Source organism: Haliotis rufescens, unplaced genomic scaffold, assembly GCF_023055435.1.
Source record: "Haliotis rufescens isolate VD_foot unplaced genomic scaffold, xgHalRufe1.0.p SCAF_21, whole genome shotgun sequence".
NCBI classification, from domain to species: Eukaryota; Metazoa; Mollusca; class Gastropoda; order Lepetellida; family Haliotidae; genus Haliotis; species Haliotis rufescens.
This window is the reverse complement of record NW_025963902.1, coordinates 7,806,507-7,826,796: the sequence shown is the minus strand read 5'-3', so window position 1 is coordinate 7,826,796 and position 20,290 is coordinate 7,806,507. Positions and strand designations below refer to the sequence as shown.

The window sequence follows — 20,290 nt, the reverse complement described above, 5'->3', positions numbered from 1 at the left end:
GTCAACAGTCCAGTCTGAAACAAACAAGTCCAGTAAACAAACAAGTCAAGTTAGAGCTTCATGTTAACACTGTCCAGTCTCAAACAAACAAGTCAAGTTAGAGCTTCATGTCAACACTGTCCAGTCTGAAACAAACAAGTCAAGTTAGAGCTTCATGTTAACACTGACCAGTCTGAAACAAACAAGTCAAGTAAACAAACAAGTCAAGATAAAGCTTCATGTCAACACAGTCCAGTCTGAAACAAACAAGTCCAGTAAAGCCATGTCAACACAGTCAAGTCTGAAACAAACAAGTCAAGTTACAGCTTCATGTCAACACTGTCCAGTCTGAAACAAACAAGTCAAGTTACAGCTTCATGTTAACACTGTCCAGTCTGAAACAAACAAGTCAAGTTACAGCTTCACGTCAAAACTGTCCAGTCTGAAACAAACAAGTCAAGTTAGAGCTTCATGTCAACAGTCCAGTCTGAAACAAACAAGTCCAGTAAAGCTATGTCAACACCGTCAAGTCTGAAACAAACAAGTCAAGTTAGAGCTTCATGTAAACATTGTCCAGTCTGAAACAAACAAGTCAAGTTAGAGCTTCATGTTAACTCTGACCAGTCTGAAACAACCAAGTCAAGTTAGAGCTTCATGTCAACACTGTCCAGTCTGAAACAAACAAGTCCATGCCTAAATCACATTCTACCATGAATTTGGAAATTACTCGATTCTGATCGGTAAATCAAAGGCTGTTAAATCACAATAAACTCTCATTGAAACAGCTGGTTTGACGTCCACGTCACTGCGGAAGCATATATTCATAGAATAGTACTTTTTTCAGTCATTGCCAGTAGGCATATTAAATAATTATATCTACAATTACAGGTTACAAAATGCAAAGTTGCAGTCACTACAATATTTAAAGGATGTGTGGCAATACATTCCGTGCAGAAAACACAATAGAAATCTACAGAGAGAATGTATTTGAAGTTTTGGGGACAACAGAGAGTGTTACCTTCTTCTTGATCTCCTGTCCAAAGCCATCTAGAAATTGTGCGAAGGTCTTTCTCCCAGTCTCAAGCTGCCCCCAAGCTGACCCGATCCCCCCATTGACAATCAGCCCCGCCACAGTGCCCTTAGGGAGGCCAGACCTCGACTCAAATGCTGGGAAAATATACAGAATAGTTATCTAGGTAAGGGGTGGTAAGATTTGTGTCAGAGACAGAAATTGCACTCCAATAATATTACACTTGTGAGCAAGAAATACTGTTTTAAGTTAGTGATAAATACATATTTAGAGGTTTTGTTTGTTTTTTGGTTGTTTAATGCCTCATTCAGCAATATTCCAGCCATATGACAGCGGTCTGTAAATAATCGAGTCTGGACCAGAAAATCCAGAGATTGACATCATAAGCATCGATCCCCGCAATTTGGATACGATGACATGCATCAACCAAGTCAGGGAGTCTGACCACCCGATCCTGTTAGTCGCCTGTTCAACAAGCATATTCGCCTTTTACGGCAAGCATAGGTAGTTGAAGACCTATTTTAACCTTATGGAAATGGTGACCTTGTAAGCAAGGATTATATCCTACCTAAATGTTATCCAGGGGGACGTTTTACTCTAGAGTATAGCATCTATAGGATTAAACACACTGGTACGGGGTCAAATTCACTAGAGAATTTCATCCCCAGGATAAAAAATAGGGTAGGATGATATTCACTCTTACAACCTCACTTTCCAGATGTAGCCAAAGTAGAGAATTGGGCTGGGATATAATGGAGATATAATACCCAGGATAAACGAGGATGATACTGCAGAATGTTGATCCAGTATATTTTACCTTGAAACACAGGAACTGGTGATGGAATGATGACCCCTCCCACATCAAACACAACAGCCTTCACCTTGGCTAGGTCAAGGTCAGACATTTTGTTGGAAGCCATGTTAGAGTCACTTTATCATCTGAAAACTAGACAACAAACATATGTGTTAATCAGAATGAAGGCCATGTTCTGTTTAAGAGTGAATATCATCATGTTTCAAGTGCATGATTGGAGTGGCAATATAGTGAGTGAGTGAGTGAGTGGGTGAGTGAGTATGGTTTTACTCCGCTTTTAGCAATATTCCAGCAATATCACGGCGGGGGACAACAGAAATGGGCTTCACCCACTAGGCTACCCGACCGCCCGTGTGGCAATATAAGGGATTCAGCTTAAAACAAGAGTCTGTTGCAATCATCTTGAATGCAATTTAAACGCCATTTCACCTCACTTTGAAATAAAGGACAATCAGAGACACATACCAAGTTTATTAAAAGCACTGGGGCGGTGGTGTTGCCTAGTGGTTAAAGCGTCGGCTCGTCACCTCGTAGACCTGGGTTTGATTCCCCACATGGGTACAATGTATGAAGCCTATTTTCTGGTGTCCCCTACTGTGATATTGCTGGAATATTGCTAAAAGCGGTGTAAAACCACACTCACTCACTCACTATTAAAAGCACTAGTATGGTGCTGTAAAACCGAGAATCATAATCAGGACACATATCGAATTCAACAACAATCAACAGATCCTAGCAGCAGCAAAGGGACACAACTACGCCACCTTTAGCAATATTCCAGCAATATTACGGCGGGGGACACATGGGCTTCACACATTGTACCCATGTCAAGAATTGGAACCTGGAATTCGGCATGATGAGCAAACGCTTTATCCACTAGGCTACCCGACCGCCCGTGTGGCAATATAAGGGATTCAGCTTAAAACAGTCAGTTTTGTTCATCAATTTTTGATAAATATTTCTTTCTTCTCATGAAAACAAGCAAAAGTAAGATGAGATGTGATGACATGCGCGCTATTACGGGGAGTTGGTGATAATTGGTCCTCGGCCATTACTGGTCGCTAGCCAGTATACGTCTTTGAATATATCTATAATATTTCTCAATACAAAGTAGGGCTGGGACGAATCAAAATTTACTACCCTGGTACCCCCTGTAGGTCTCAAGAGAGAGGTACAAAATGTCTGATTGGGAAACATTTGACTGTACTCTAAAATATATTTAGATACACGTATAATCCGATCTGGTCATGCATACACTGAAGTTGACTGAAGTTATATCATTATGCAAACATATAAAGTCAGAAGGAATGTGTGTATAGTCAGAAATAAATTTGCCACTTATAGTGTAACCATAGAGTTCTAAATTATTTTTGCCATTAAACAAAATAATCACATGACTAACCACGGGTCCAGGAAGCCCTGTGGGTACCCAGGTCCTACTCAGGACCCACCCGAACCCAGTTACCCGTCCCAGCCCTAATACAAAGGTATTTTTTTAAGTTGTAATTTAATAAATACTGAATTTCCAAAATAAGTAAAGGATTCATGACAATTTACAAATGTAAACCATACCGAATGAAATAAAAGACATTCATATTCGTCTTCGACAAAGGCGTTTTGGCCAGCACCCATTTGGCCTACAACTGTGAGCGTCAACTTCATGTGGGTGAGGTTGAATCGATTTCAAAGTTTTATACTATTGCGAGGCAACAGAATCTTCCACAAGGCTAATCTGCTAATCTTATTAACAAAAATGACCTTGGTCAAGTGCCAAAGGCCCAGTTATAATATAAATCATTTGCACAAATATTTCCCGTCAGTATTTGAACTTTGGACATCCGACATGTATTATTAGATTGCAAGGTACCATACTGGGCCATAGCCTGTCGACGGTAAAGACAAGCCCATGGCACAGGTGTTGATTGTCATGCAACAGATTTGTTAAGAATAGATGGAAAACATACTGATGATGATGTGGCAATGGTGTTACATAGTTGTTACTTACTTCAACGAAGATAAATAAACAGAAAACGCGAACTAGTAACGAGCTAACCCACCTCGCACTGATGACAAGAAGGGAAGTAACTCTACTGGGGTGTTGGTCGTTTAAATTTTCGTCAATGCATTTGACCCGATGTTTCAAGTTCGATACTCATTAGACTCATTTTCCTTTTATTATCTTCGTTTGTTCAACATTATTCGGTAATTTTGGACTATTTGGTCTAGTTTTGAAATTTCACCAAGTGACACCTTTAGCAAATTGAAATGCAAGGATAGAGATATCAATTAATGTTTTGTTGTTTGTCTTGTTTGGAATGCGTTATTGTGGTTGTTTTCTGTTGTGTTTCTGCTGTTTTGGGTATGTTTTTTGTTTTTGTTTGTTGTTGTTGTTGTTTTGTGTGTGTATATTTTTCTTTTTTTTCTTGCTTTTTCTTGTTTTCTTCTATTGCTGGGGTGTGTGTGTGTGTGTGTGTGGGGGGGGGGGGGGGGGGGGGGTAATAAAGTTTCATTTTTGTTGTGTTTGTGTGTTTGAATCTCTAATAAGGCACCCCTTTTCATTTTTTGTTATTTTTGTAACCACAGTTATGACCAGTTTAGTTTAACATTCGTACTGAATTAAATACATCTTTATATGAAAAAATATAACTGAAAGTAACATTACTGTAACAGCTTAGTGGGTTCCTTTCAAAAGTAGGTACAACCAGTTAACTCCCTTGAATTCAGCAAAGGGGGATAACTTAGGTCAACTTATTGTCAACGACGTAGAGAAGACGCGCGTTTTTATATTGACTTTGGACAATGTATTGAAATATATTTCAAATAAGATACAAACAGTTGTCAGAGAGATTCGCACATTTACCTTGACCGGGCCCATCTCTTTGTTTAGAATAGGCGTTCTTAGAAATCATTTTCAGTCCTGAATCAAGCGAAAGACCAGACGACATTTGTCTTGTGACACTTGTGTACCATCGAACTATAACTAACATCATTTGGATATCGGATATATTGTCAATCCGAAGATGAACTCTACGTCAGATTGCACTAATGGTTGGTATGAACTATGATGACATTCATTTCACAATTACGCTTACATTTGTTTTGAATATAGAAACATGTTAAGATCAGACAATGAGGACGACAGCAGACCTATGTGTGTTTTTTGTTCACTCGGAGGCATAGTGACACATATTTGTCATGTACAAAATTTTCTCACGTGAAGTATGTAGTCTTGTTACATGGTCAGTAACTAGCTTTGTTGTTGTATTCAACATGATTATTCAATAACGATATGTACGAGTGTATTGACGTCATGTCAGGATTAAATATAAATATAAAAAGCATAGGCTGGGAGGAAACGTTGTTTAAATACACACAAATGAACTGAAATAGAGTCGGTGCATTGTCTAATAAGTGTCTTGGTGTTTGATTTTCGTCTTGTTGTTAACGCCATCAATATGATGATGGTTCCAGTCTTAACAACCGTGGAAATATGCCACTTAATTTGCGGGAAAGTGAAATAGATCTATTGAGGTGGGACGTGTTCAAATAAGCAATTATTGAAGACATTGATCCAGTTCGACGCTGTAAACATTTTTTCTTTTTTACCAAACCTATCAATAAGTAGATCTAATGGAGTAACAGTACAAAGAGGCGAATTAGTCGCACGAATGTTGCGAAACAATATGTTGTATTTCCCTTTTTTTATACCTGTGCTAATGTATGTGCCACTCCAGTACATCTATAGTTTGAATACTAGTACTCTGGCATGTTTCCTATAGCCTGATTCACCCTATTTCCTGTTATCTAACTTGGAAGCCTTCCTCAAATTTAAAGGATCCTAGCCGAGGACAATACTACTGTTTCTTTATTAAATGACGTCATTATCACATTGGGGAATTACAGGTTTCTGTAGTAACTTTTTCTTTCGAAATTCAGTTCATCTCCGACAAAATGACACCCCGATTTCAAGAAGCTGTAATTATTTGTATTCAAGAATATTTCCATGTAACAAATGGAATATCGATGGTTCAGATTTGAAGAATATATTCCTAATTGTAGTCCTTGGATTAAGGGTTTTACTCCTGTATTTGTAGTACATTTTATGAAGTGATTTCCAGCACCAACAGTCCATTAGAATCAAGATAAATTGCCAGGCAAAAGAAAGAATACACTCATGTTTGCTGGTGGCCAAAATGAAACAAACAAGAAAATGGTATTTGGTGGTAATATATTTCATAAGGGTTTAATGTGTTTTGGACCTAAAATTTTCAGTGTTATCATGACTGTTTTCTAACGTTTTCATTATACTCGTTTTTTGTCAAATCCAGTTTTTAAATGATTTTTTTCTTTGGCCTAGACAAATTTATACTGACCCATAGGATACCTTTGACAGCATATATTGCTTTTGGTTAATGAGCCTGTAAATGTTATTTCTCCAGAACATCAATAACCCAGAAAAAGAATATGTCCAAGAAAAACACTGAATATCGGTTGTGAACTTGTGACATTAGCCCCTGGTGTCAGTCCAGTAATGGATTATTCATGTGCCGCCGTGATACAGCTTGAATACCTTGTCAACATTCCTTCCCTTCACTGTTATAGACAAGCTCCCAGAGGACCTATTGCGGCGTTCCATATCCACGCCCCTCCGCTGTGTGTCTGATGACGAGGATGAGGATGGGGAGAAGCCGTCCGACCCCTGGGTAAAGGCAGTGGGCGGGACAGGGGACATTGGGGCGGCATCTGCCTCTGGGGTCTGTGATCTGAGCGAGGAAGAGGTAAAATGCTGCTTCCCTGAAGAACGTATCTTGAAATGTGTGGATATATACATAACACACATAATGCATGTCATTAGAAACCAGGGATAATTCTTGGGTGGGGCCTTGTGCTTTTAGCCCCTAACTTTGAAAAAAGGCCCACATTTTCAAATATAATGGGGCATTTTAACATTGTGCTGCATGGGCGTACCACTGGAATATTTGAAATTTTCACATAAATGGCCCATGTCAGAATATTCCTATAGTTAACCCTGAGAAACTGTACAAGACAGTGAAGATTCGGGATAGAATAGGTCTTCAGCAACTCATGCTTGCCCTGAAAGGTGGCTAGGCTTGTTGTAAGATGCGTAAAACGGGATCGGGTGGTCAGGCTCGCTGACTAGGTGATGCATGTCATTGTATCCCAGTTGCGTAGATCGATACTCATGATATCAATCACTGGATTGTCTGGTCAAGACTCGATTATTTACAGACCGCCGTCATAGAGCTGGAATATTGCTGAGTGCGGCGTTAAACAACAAACAAACAAAACAAAAGAAACTGAACAAACAGTTCCGAAAAAGATGTTGATGTTTATTAATGTATCACAATAACTTGATATACAGTTATGTCAATATTACTAACAAAACACAAGAACACCCACAAAACAATATTTCACAAGGATGCATTTTCGGCTTGTGAATTATTTGTGAAATATGAAAGTGAGATGTCTATATGATTCTGTATCAGGTTAATTGACACATGTCCTAACGAAGATGTACACTCTTCAAAAAAGAAACGCACAGGCAGTATATAGTTCATTGAACCTGACTACACAAAAAATCCGGTATATAAATTGGATATATGTTATTGGATAATGTTGGTGACCTGATATTCGACAAACGGTGCGTCAAAACGCAGCCATTGTTGATTTGCAATGTCTTAAACGGCATTGTTTTCACACTTGTTCAAAAATGTCGTAGGAAAACAGTAAAGCAAAATGCACGTGCAAGTTATGGCATTCTAAACTCGTGGTAATGGGTATAAAAAGGCAAGCATAAGCCAAAAATTTGTCATTTAATTGTCAACATTTTTCAAGTTCGAAAATGCAGAGACTCAGCGCTGCCTATCGGAACATCGCCAAAGGACGTATTCAAAGAGGGGAATCGCAGTCTTCTGTTGCACGCCACTTCAACGTCCACAACACCATTTGCCGCCTTTGTGACCGATACACACAGTTCAATTCCACTGCAGACCGTCCGAGAACCGGCCGACCAAGAGTTACCACCCCTTCACAGGATCACTATATTCGACTGTTCCACCTACGCACTGCTACAGCTACGGAGACTGCAGGACGCATCCCTGGTTTGAGGAGGATATCAGACCAGACTGCCAGGAACTATCTTCGCGAGGCTGGAATCCGACCCAAAAGACCAGTTATCGTCCCTGTTTTGCAATAGATCCATCGACAGCGACTCTTGCGTTGGTGCTGTACCTTAAAGCCTTGGAATTTGAGAAACTGGAGACGAGTGTGCTTTAGCGATGAATCACGATTTCTTCTTCACCGGCGAGATGGAAGACAACGTATTTATCGTCGTCGAAATGAGCGTTTTGCCCCACATTGTGTACGTGAATTCGACAATTTCGGTGGCGGGAGGGTCATGGTGTGGGGGGCCATATCCTACACCAGGAGATCTGACTTGGTTGTGGTTCAGGGAAATTTGACAGCAAATCGCTACATGAATCAAATTCTTCAACCTCACCTTCTTCCAATCATTGACCGCCAGAGGGAGCTGTTTCAATAGGACAACGCTCAACCGCACACAGCTCGTGTCACAGTAGACTACCTTCATAATGCCAGCATCAACGTTTTGCCCTGGCCGTCGAGATCTCCAGATCTCAACCCATTTGGACACCTCTGGGATGAACTCGATCGACGTGTACGTCAACGTCAGAACAGGCCGCAGACACTCCCACAACTGGCCAATGCGTTGCAAGCAGAATAACGCAGAATTCCGCAGGACAGAATTCGTACAAGTATCCAGTCAGGGCCGGGGAGATGCAGAGCCGTGATTGCTGCCCGGGATACTGAGAGTTCAGCGCAACCATGTGGCCATCTGTTGCATGACAATGAACAGTTTTCAATGCATTTGTACAACGACAACATGTGACTATCGACCTCCAAAGTTTCATATTTGTATCTATGATATTAAATTAAATATATCGACTTTATTAGGTACAATAAATTTACTAAAAATTCCAAAATTAGAATATTCATGACAGCACACGCGTCTATACAAATATCCTATTAGATTATGGAATTTCTATTAAACAAAGTGTTTCACAGCTATATTAGTTTAAAGGTAGTTATTGTCGTTGTGTCAATGTTTCACTAATGCAGAGAAAACATCGGATTATCCTCAATTAGCATAACATTAAAGCTATGTAAAGTCCTAAAGCCAGTGTATGGCTTGAGCCAATAAAGCATGTCTGTTATCGCGTAGCACCAGTGCACATGGGAATCATCTCGAGCGAAGCTTTGAGAAATTACAATATTAGCAAACTGCATTGTTTTTCTGTACGTGCGCTTAATTACAGCCTGGGCCCCGTTCCACAAAGCGATCTTAGTGCTCGTTGGGATACGGTGACAGGCATTAACAGCCTGACCACCTGATCCCTTTAGTCGCCTCTTACCACAAGCATGGGTTGCTGAAGACCAATTCTCACCCGGATCTTCACGGTTATAATAAATACGAACAAGATGTTTAGCACGGTGTGTGTGAGTTTTGGTAAAGGTTACTTTGAATTGTATTTCGGTAGGCTCAGGGTCTGCTCGGTTAATGTGGGAGCACAGCCAGTGACGCTGACCGGCATCTTCCCGAGGAAAGGGAGTTAACTGACTTCAAGAGTCCAGTTAACACCATTGCCTCGGGAAGATGCTTTGTTTGTTTGTTTATTTGTTGTTTTACGCCGCACTCAGCAATATTCCAGCTATATGACGGCGGTCTGAAAAGTAATCGAATCAGGACCAGACAATCCAGTGATTGACGTCATGAGCATCGATCCACGCTATTGGTATACGATGACATGCATGATCCCGTTAGTACCCTCTTACGACAAACATAGTCGCCTTTTATGGCAAGCGTGGGTTGCTGAAGTTGCTGGCCGGAAGATGCGATGGAGAAAACAACAAACATGGGTACCAAGACAGGATGACTCTAGGCTCGTAACCTACTTTCAGCGGACCCTGGCATGAGTAACGAGCTTCCACAGCGACATGCGACACCTTAGCTACCGGAGAATGTCATTGGCATGTGCTTGTATGTTAACAGGACTCGTCCGCTCAGGGTGATGATCAATCGCGAGAACTCCAAGAAGAGACTGACTCCTGTCTGGGTAAGTGAGTGAACCAGTAGGATTTTACGCTTCTTTTGGCCATCTTCCAGCAATATAAGGACAAGCGGATGTCAGAAATGTGCTTTACACAATGTATCAATGTAGGATCGAACCAGGGGCGGTATTCATAAAAGAACTTAAGTCTGAAAAAAACCTAAGTTTTTCACCTTTTCTGACTTAAGTTTTAAGATATTCATGTTTAGACTTAAGAAAAATCTTAGTTTTTCTTATGAATACCGCCCCAGGGTCTTTAGTGTGGTTAACCAAGGCTTTAACCACAAGGGGTAAATGAAATGTTTGCTGAAAATAACCTACGAAATTTCTTTCAATGCCCAGATTTGAAACAATTCTTCAAAAGTACTTCATTTATGATAGCAATGTGTGGAATCAGCTTCAATCAGTAGTGAAAAGAGAAAGTTCATTTGACGTATTAAATAGAAAATACGCCATTGACAAGACACCGTGTTGTGTTTTTATCTCACAGGAAAACGGAAAATCATTTGCCCTTTTGATATATTCCCGGAGAGTCCATGACAGTCTTGACGGATAAATCATATATTCGTAAATTCCTCCCTTCGGAGCAGACCGTGAAGAAGAAACGATTGGTGCAATCGTCTAGAGGTCCAGTTCGCTTTGTAGAGTTACGTCCTTATGAAACCAAATAACTTGGTTATAATCGCCCTGGTAATGTTTCTAGATTTGTCAGCACCATGCCCGTGTTCGTGGATTTCACCAAAGCGGTTAACGTCGAGCGCTGCATAACTTCGGGCTTGCCTCCCACATCAAGCAGACACGCCGTGACCCAATGGGGATTCCGGGTTAGAAGAGGTCCTAACCTGGTAAACGCTGTAACAGTCGGCCATGTGGATGGGTAGTGAGGTTCGATGGCTTGGTTGTCTGGATTGTCTGGTCCAGACGTGATGACTTACAGACCGCTGTCATATAGCTTAAATATGTCTGAGTGCGGCGTCAAATATCACACAAACACATGGTACGCCGTGACATAACTTTATAGATATAATTTATTTATAATGTTGTGAGCATGCAAGCTAATCCCTCAAGGAATTCCTATATGACACTTCTTCCAACACCTAGCCTTTGCTTTGATGTACTAAATCGGCTGACAATAATAATGTTCAGGCTCTACCTGACCCCCGATACGATAGGATACACTCTATGAAAGGCCCGTGCCCCTTAGGAACTGTCGGTCGATGTGACATTTCACATACATTTCGCATAAGGCCTACGCAACACGACCCAACGCACACCGATAGGCGTCATCACACTCCTCAGATCTACAGCCTTTGTCTTGTCATCTGCCTTCCTTGCTTAATAACGGTGTTCGAACCTACACCGAAACGTCGCACTTGCTTGATAACGGTGTTAGAACCTACACCGAAACGTCGCTCTTAACTGTAATAAAGAAGTTGTTCATCCAGAAATTCTTATCCTTACTATCTGCCTTCCAGTTTGTTGACACCTTCTCCGCATACCAATCAGTAAACTGTTGTTGGTTCAATTATGTTACTGCCTTTGAACTTTCTTAATGCCAGTAAACAGAATACACATTTAAACTGTGTGTTGATTTGAGGAAAACACTGTTCATTGTTTTTTTACGGAAGTGCTGTACTCAGCGCTAATAAGCGGATGCCAGGAGATCAAAGGATTAAAATCATCGTCTTCAAAAGAGTATATGGCTGAACGCTAAAATGCGCTAATTTAATCTATAATTTATCATTTATTATTTATTTTTATTAGTCTCTAAGTTATGGTACATGTAGCTTTGGCTTCGAGCCAAAGCGTTCGTAAGGATAAGTACATCATTACACTTAGCCTAGCTTCAAGCAAAACATTTTCAGCGTTCAACACAGCAATCTTGCTGAAAATGTAACCAACCCTCGGGGATGCCAGATGAGAGTGTAAGTGAGTCACGTGACAGAATGTCGGGGCTAGAATACGCCCACGCCCACAACAACCTGCTTGTCGTAGAGGTCGACTAAATGGATCAGGGGTCAGCTGGGTGAACTCGTGTCCCAACTGCGTGATGGATGATCATAAAGACAATCACTGGATGGTCTTGTCCAGGCTATATTATTCACAGATAGCGGAGTGCGGCGTTAAACTGAATGTTTTAGGGGGGGGGGGGGGGGGGGTATTGCAACTGGAAAAAAATGCAGACTGCGGTCTCCAGCAATTTCCACTTGTGTACCATTCAAGGTCTTCCAGAATATCCCGAACTTTTTTGCTTATTTGTTAACAGCCCCAAGCCTAATCTTAACATCAGCTTCACTGCACGATCGACAGTTCAGCATTTATTTCCACCCACAGTAGCCACTCGTTAAGTGGCAAGTCATGGCATCAAGCCAAACGTGACTCCTTATCGGGAGGTCTACTTATCCATCGCTAGTGATGCCGCCCCTGTTCACAAACAGAATGCCATAGAATTTACTGGTAGTTGCGGATCAATTTATCAAACGGCTAAACCCACTTTTAGTGACCATGGTTAAATAGCGTTGCCAGTGCCGGTCTACCACCAAATTGTTTCCACATCAATTCCCAATCTACTTAAACAGTTACGTTGTTTATGTAAAGTGTAAATAATTATGAAGAGTTCCTACTTTAACAACGATGAATAAGGAAGGACTCAAGCGGAACCCAAAGAGCGTATCTATCTTCCCGATCTGTAGTTTTACAGTCTGTTATTGTCGATAGAGTCGATTGTATATATACCGGGTGGTCATCAGTTAGTTACAAGTTGGACATTTTGATTATCCGGAAACCATTGTTCCTAATCGGCTCCCCTACGGTGACTGGCTATTTGATATGATTGAAATAAAATACGTATTGACTTGCATCGTGCTTACCATAAATATTTGAGATCATAGTCTTTCCTTCTACTGAATTGCAGGTTGGAGTAACACTTTGGCTGACAGGAATGCGTCACAACTGGGAATTGTTAATCCTGGAGACTCGTATTGTGCTTTGTCAAAAACAGAACCATGTATTCTTTCGTCTGACTTATTTATACGTGGTTCTTTCTAGACCAGTTAGGTTCGAGCAGGTTGGATGTTGCCAATGGCTGTGAACAGGACGTAGTGATGCCAATGGTTGGCTACACTTTGTGTACAACATATATCCTATATGGTTTGTTACTACAGTACTAGTTTAATAATAATAATAATAATAATAATAATAATTGTCCGACTCCCCATTGTTCTCGGTGCCTCAGGTTTGGTACCTACCAATCTGTTGACTGACATTGGGAGAGTACCCGGGTTTGCTACCAGGAATTACAGCCCTTCTGACAATCTGGGTAGTGCAGAAGGCTGCATTGTTGGGGAATCTTCACATTCTCCGAAAAAGTTCTCGGTGGGTTTGACTAGGCAGCGCTTCCTGGGAGAAGTCCCATTCGCAGTCTGGACTGCGTGTAGAGGGGGCAAGGGCCCTGAGCTGATGATCAGCCTAACCAGCCTGACTATGCCAGGAATACCCAAACCCTTTTTGCTGTATTGTTTTATTTTAATCTGTAAATAATAATAATAATAATAATAATGACACGGACGGACTATATTTAATGCATTAATAGCGATTGGTGGTTCCTTCTCTTCCTTTTGTCTTTTTTTCCTCACACTCTTCCCCCTCTTCTTCTCTTCTTCCTTCTCTCCTTCATGCCTTCTCTATACCCCCTGTCTTCTCGTTCTCTGCTTCCTTCTCTCTGGGGGCGGTCGGGTAGCCTAGTGGTTAAAGCGTTCGCTCGTCACGCTGAAGACCCGGGTTCGATTCCCGACATGGGTACAATGTGTGAAGCCCATTCCTGGTGTCCCCCGCCGTGATATTGCTGGAATATTGCTAAAAGCGGCGTAAAACCATACTCACTCACTCACTCACTCTCTCCTTCTCTCTGTGTTTCCTTCTTCTCTTCGTGCTCCCTCTGCTCCGTGGCTCCCCTTTCTTTCTCTTTTGTCCACTCCTTCAATAGTCGTGCCACTAATATGAGATCCCCTTGTGGAACTGAGCCCTTTTGAAGGAATAGGAACCATCACAAATATAACATTTACACGTAAAATTAACAAGAGGGCAAAAGAAAGTATACACTTGAAAATTGGATTTGACCTAAAAATACAAACATGATCAAAATGTTACGTGGCTGAAAACAGTCGCCAAAACTCTGAAACTTCAAGGTCCAAAACACAACTGCATGTACGATTCCCGTATCAAATACATCACCATCGAATAACAAGTTCTTGTCTGTTTCATGGTTAGCCACCATCAAGCATTGGTGGATCCTTTCTTTTGCCAGGCAATTTATATGGCAGTCTTGGGACCATCACAGGCCGAGGAATGTTCGACTGCTCAGTCTTTTCTTGGGACCTGTCCCAGGCTAGGCTGCGTTGGTTGGTTTGTTGTTTAACGCCGCACTCAGCTATACTCCAGCTATATGACGGCGGTCTGTAAATAATCGAGTCTGGACCAGACAATCCAGTGATTGATATCATGAGCATCTATCCACGAAATTGGGATTGATGACATGCATCAACCAAGTCAGCGAGCCTGACCACCCGATCCCATTAGTCGCCTCTTACGACAAGCATAGTCGCCTTTTACGGTAAGCATGGTTTGAGGAAGACCTATTCTACCCCGGATCCTCACGGGTCGGCTAGGCTGCGTGTTTGGCCTGACTGAACATCTCATTTGTTCCCTTTCTGTTGCATTGTGAATATTCCTCCTGTATGTTTCTCTTAATACTTGTCCAGCTAATTGTGTCATTCATCTTCTGTACAATTCTGTTGACTAATGAATGCGAGTGTGCTACAGGTACAAACAAACCTAGAACTGTAACAAATGTTATATTTGGGATAACACTTTCTTAGTAAAGTACGGATTCTCGTACTCTTTTTGGGTTGAGTCCCGTCCGGGATTCGAACCCACACTGCCAGAGTGAGGCGCCTAATCGCCAGCACACAAAGTCTGCGATCTAACCCACTCAGCCGAGGCTTCCACAAAAATGAAAGTCCGATAACTGATAGCCTAGATCATGTACTTTTTCATCTTCCCGAGGCAAGTGAGTTAACTGACTATAAAAGTCCAGTTAACTCTCTTGCCTCGGGAAGATGGTACTTTTTGTACCCCTCTGACAAGTGTAAGTTGGCACGGCTCCCATGGCCGAAAGCTATGAAATCACAATGCCACTTAAAACTGTTTGACCGCATGAAACCAGCATTCGGGAACCTTAACACCATGTTGAGTATGCATGTTACCGAGTGAGTATTGTTTTACGCCGCTTTCTGCAATATTCCAGCAATATCACGACAGGGGACACCAGAAATGGGCTTTACACATTGTACCCATGTGGAGAATCGAACCCTTTAACCAATAGACTACCCCACCGCCCGCATGTTTCTGAAGTACGGCTTTATTTGTCTTTCGTGTGGTCGTATAGTGTGCATGGAATTTGAATAAGGAGAGACCATCGCATCACATCGGAATATCGTAAAGTCGCAACATCGCGCATATAGCAATATCGCTTCGTAACACCGCATCGCAACGTAACACTTCAGAAGATCGTAACATCATTGATCTATCACTACCGTGCTGTTTTAACCTTGATTAATGCTTAATGCAGTGGAAATCAATAGTCACTCTTTCGTTGTGAAGATGGGTATGCGTTAATATTTCCCCCCATTTCTTTCAGCAAGCCCTCTGCAATCTGTGTACTCCGTATCCTACTCGGATGTGGATTCGACAGGCAGCTCCCACCTATGCTCTGACCACGGTAGGCAACTGTAGACGTTGGGTTTTGTGTGTTTGTTTGTTTGTTGTTTAGCACCGCACTCTGCAATATTCCAGCTATATGACGGCGGTCTGTAAATAATCGAGTCTGGACCAGACAGTCCAGTGATTGACATCATGAACATCGATCTACGTAATTGGAATACAATGACATGCATCAACTAAGCCAGCGAGCCTGACCCGATCCCGTAAGTCGCCTCTTACGACAAACTTCAATTCGTAGCTGTGTAGAGTTGCTTCCCTCATTCGTGCCAGAATGCGGTGATAATGGGTTCGTCTTTGACCTGCATGATTTTGGGCTTTCCTCCCACTTTACGCTGTCACGTCGCGATAAAACAGACATATTTTTCAGACCATTAATACTCATTGAGATGGCTGTTTGCCTCGCATCGAACATCTAGGCATGTGTGTGTGCGTGCGCGCGCGCGCTTTTGTGTGTGTGTGTGGTGTTGAAAGTGTTAATAACTTACTTAGTACAACAAACTGAGAACCACCCTATAAAAGATGCCTTCAAAAGAGCATCCCGGTGTTTTCCATGTTCAACAAGAAACATTAACTGGCAGTTTGGAGCCAATTATCTCTGCCTGCATCCATATGTATTACCACGTTAATGTTCGTTGTCATGACAACATGGGTCACGAGCTGAATATGTGGACACAGTTATTGAACCTTTACGCCTCACGTAATCTAACTCATTGCCTTTGCAGCTCTGGGTATCCTACCTTGAACATGTTACATATCAAACATGTCAAGAGACTCGAATCACTTAACACATTTATCATTTTTTTAGAATGCGATTTTGTATTCAATATTATGAGTTACACAACAGGCGAACGTGTGTGTGTGATACTGACTCGATTATAAACAGACCGTCCTCATGTGTGTGACGCCCATTTCTGGTGTCCCCTGCCGTTATATTGCTGGAATATTACGAAAAGCGGCGTAAAACAATAGTCTCTCACTCAATCACTCATGAAGCTGGACTGTTGTTGAGTGTGGCGTTAAACAACAAGCACACCAACAAACTCCCTGACGGCAGCCTGCAAATACAAAATAAATACATGCCCCAACAAAATCGCCAAGTCTGACTGCCCGATCAAGTTAGTTGTCTTTTACGACCAGCATAGTTTGATGGGAGCCTATTCTAAGACCCGTGAAGATCCAGGGTAGAATAGGTCTTCAGCAACCCGTACTGCCGTAAAAAGCGACCATGTTTGTCGTAAGAGGCGACTAACGGGATCGATGCTCATGATGTCAGTCACTGGATTGTCTGGTCCAGACTCGATCATTTATTGGCCGCCTTCTTATAGCTGGAATATTTCTGAGTAACGAACAAACCTATGCTAACCCTAATCCCTACGCGCTTTCCTGTGCTTGGATCATTGTTCCTGTTTTCAACCAGACTCTATTATGTATAGGCCTCTGTGGCTGGAATATCGCTAACTGTAACTACACAACCCGTGTTTCCGTTCTGGCAGCATAACAACCATAAACTTCTGGAGGATCGGTCAGATCATGCATTATACCCGACCCGCATTGTAGTTAAATCTCACATCAAACATTGGGTTACGTGGATCTATTCTATTCCTTAATCCCCAAGGAGATCATTACATTTAAACCTTCTACTCAACACGCAATCATTACAACCCATTACAACCCCAATCCAATTAACCAGGGCCGCCATTTATCGGAATGCCTCTAATGTGCAAGTTAAGTTTTTTCCGATTGACACGCAATCTCAGGACATATACTTGGTACAATATTTAAGGGAACCCCTTATATTCGGAAGCATGTAAAGAAATGACTTTGTGGAATTCAATCTTCGAAGTAAGTTCAATATCTGGTCCATGCCCCGTGAGCATCGATGCAGGCACATAATCTGGGCATTTTGGATATCAAAGGCAGGATTGTCTCCCAAATCGGTGACTGAAGTTTCCTTTTGTTTGTTTTGTGTGGTAATGTCAACCGAAAGTGACCACGGTTGAATTCAAAGCCGTTTTGTACACGTAATACGTCTCATAACACTTCGACTGTCCCTATGTAAAAGGGGTGGCCCAGTCGTCTAAGGTGTCGCAATTCTCTGTGCAGAGTTGCGTCCCTTGGGCACGCCATCAACCTATGATTGTGGGTTCGTCTCCTCCGAGTATGTTTCTAGGTTTCTCAGCACCATACCCGTTCTTGTGGGTTTCACCAAATGGGTAAACGTCTAAGACTTGAATCACTTCGGCCTTTACTCCCACTTTAAGCTGACACGCCATGAATAACTGAATACAGGTTCAAAGCGGCGTTAAACCCAACTCACTTACTCAATCCAGTCTGTCGTCACACTCAGTTGCGTTAGCCAGGGAGTTGATTAACGGCACATGGTGCGCATTATACAGTGTGGTAGAAGCAGGAGTCTTATATCGACACTCTTGTTGAAGCCAGATCATAATGCTCCATTAAGAGACAATTGAAGTAAAAATCCATCTAGACTAATCAGTTAATACAGCGGCGTAATGGTCCGTTATAAACGTTGCTTACAGTGTTCCGTTGTCCCTTAGTCACCCAGGTAAAACCTTCTATTGAAGGTAGAATTAACGATGATATCCGCTCACCCACGTGATTCAATACCGTGCTGTCCTAATGTGCATGTATTTAGTTTGGGGTGTGTTGCGTTCCCATCAGAATGATGAATGTTTGAAACAATAGAAGCAAAATCAATAAAAAAAAATAAAAAACGCTAACACCAGAGTACAATGGGTCTCGATTATATGCCGATTGGGCGTAAAAGGCAAAAAAGTGGCGAAAAATATATGAATGCATTATTGAAATCAGTGATGACACCAAGTGTTCGCGAAAAGGTTAATCATGTCCTGCTCTACCGGTAGCACCCGACGCTCACGCAATGTGCATAAAAATTGTTTGTTGCCTAACGCCGCAAAACAACTCTCCTGCCACACGACGGCAGCTTGTCAGGTGAGACCGTCTGAAATATTCTCTTTATTAATGTCAATCCATCTTCATTTGTTCACTCGCAAACAACTTGTCTTTGCAAAGGGTTTGTACAATTGCAATATATCCATACATTGCAAACAGTTTGCCAACGTGAGGAATTGATGTTAGAGTGAAGTCCTAATTGCCCACACAATTCGTGTAAGTGTTACTGTCATATGTTTATACAGCAACCGGCGACATTCTTCAGAATAATCCATACTGACACCAGGCAGCTTTGTTCAAACCTATAACTTGAGCTGCCTGCGCATTGACTCGTACACACGAACCCAGCATGGTATTGATCAACAGATATAATAAACATCGGTTATGCAACAGTTAGAGAATAACCTTCTTGCTTCGTGAAATATCTGAGGTGAAGATGGGTTTCAGGTGAGACGTGCATGCACGTGTGTGTGAGCTTTCCAAATGAGATACCATGCCGTAGTTTTCAACATTAATACCCTACTCAGACACAGTATACTGACTCCGAGCCGACCAGTCCCTTGATGCCGAGCGCCAGGCAGGGTAACAAAAAGTTCCATCTTTTAACGTCTCTTTGTTGACACGGCCGGGGGTCGAACCCCTGACTTTCCGCTATCCGGGCTGACGCTCTCCCACTAGAACACGGAGGCGGTCTCTTCGAGGAATAACGGGTTATCTATCCTGAGTGAAATATTTTGTCACGAGACTTTTGTCACGAGCAATTGGGTTATTCTGTATATTACCGAGAAAGACACCCGTGAGGATCCGGGTTAGAATTATTATAGATCTTCAGCGACCCATGTTTGTCTTAAAAGGCAACTACGCTTGTTGTAAGAGGCGACTAACGGGATCGGGTGGTCAGGCTCGTTGACTTGGTTGATGCATGTCATCGTATACCAATCGCGCGGATCGATGTTCATGATGTCAATCACTGGATTGTCTGGTCCAGAATCAATTATTTACAGACCGCCGTAATATAGCTGGAATATTGCTGACTGCGGCGTTAAACAACAAACAAACAAACATAGAAAGACGAAGAATGAGACGAGTAGCAGCGGTAGAAAGTAACATTTTTGGTCCACTACTCCTTATACTGATACTATATAGCAAAACCTCTAAAAATAACAAATATCTACTAGTCCTTATGATACCTTAACTATTGGGCAGATATGCAAGGACTATAGGACTAGTGCCAATTTCTAACCCTGAGTAGTGTATGTAAGAGTCATTTATTGCTATACACAGTAAAACGACGTTTTGCCATACAATACATGTAATGTCCGGCCTCCAGGCCTATATGCGACACTAAATTCATTTAACTTAAACTGAATTAAAGAGAGAAGCTTTGTAGAAAAGTGTAGGTTCCTCCTTAAATGAAGATGGCTACTCGTTCAGTCTGTGGTTGGAATGACATCACACAGCACCGCTTTTGACGCATTGAACAGTGTATTACGACATCTTAAATTAATTGAGACAATGATATAATTGCTAACTAGCACAGAAAACGATCAATTTGTGTGAGGTGAGGTGAAATTGGGTTTTACGTCGCGTCCAAGATTATTGCAC

The 20,290-nt window shown here is 41.8% G+C and overlaps 2 protein-coding genes across 6 annotated transcripts in view; one reads left to right on the top strand and one right to left on the bottom strand.

The window, feature by feature from the left end:
- Positions 1-4,184, bottom strand: part of LOC124111499 (acyl-CoA dehydrogenase family member 10-like) — a 37,536-nt gene extending 33,352 nt beyond the window's left edge. The window contains exons 1-3 of the mRNA XM_048401203.1: positions 3,829-4,184; positions 1,827-1,955; positions 998-1,146 (exon numbers count right to left, since the gene is read on the bottom strand). Coding sequence (XP_048257160.1) covers positions 998-1,146; positions 1,827-1,929 — 252 coding nt within the window. The 5' untranslated portion in view covers positions 1,930-1,955; positions 3,829-4,184. The remainder of the gene's footprint in view (positions 1-997; positions 1,147-1,826; positions 1,956-3,828) is intronic.
- A 352-nt stretch (positions 4,185-4,536) lies between these two features.
- The window catches only part of LOC124111500, a 45,081-nt gene continuing 29,327 nt past the window's right edge, over positions 4,537-20,290 (top strand). Inside the window, exons 1-4 of one of the 5 annotated variants that reach the window (XM_046471225.2) lie at positions 4,539-4,871; positions 6,426-6,526; positions 9,913-9,976; positions 15,669-15,749. In XM_046471225.2, the coding sequence (XP_046327181.1) occupies positions 4,844-4,871; positions 6,426-6,526; positions 9,913-9,976; positions 15,669-15,749 (274 nt within the window). In that variant the 5' untranslated portion in view covers positions 4,539-4,843. Of the gene's footprint in view, positions 4,872-6,425; positions 6,627-9,912; positions 9,977-15,668; positions 15,750-20,290 lie in introns of all 5 variants that reach the window. The other 4 variants (XM_046471223.2, XM_046471227.2, XM_046471224.2 and 1 more) reach the window with 4 other exon arrangements.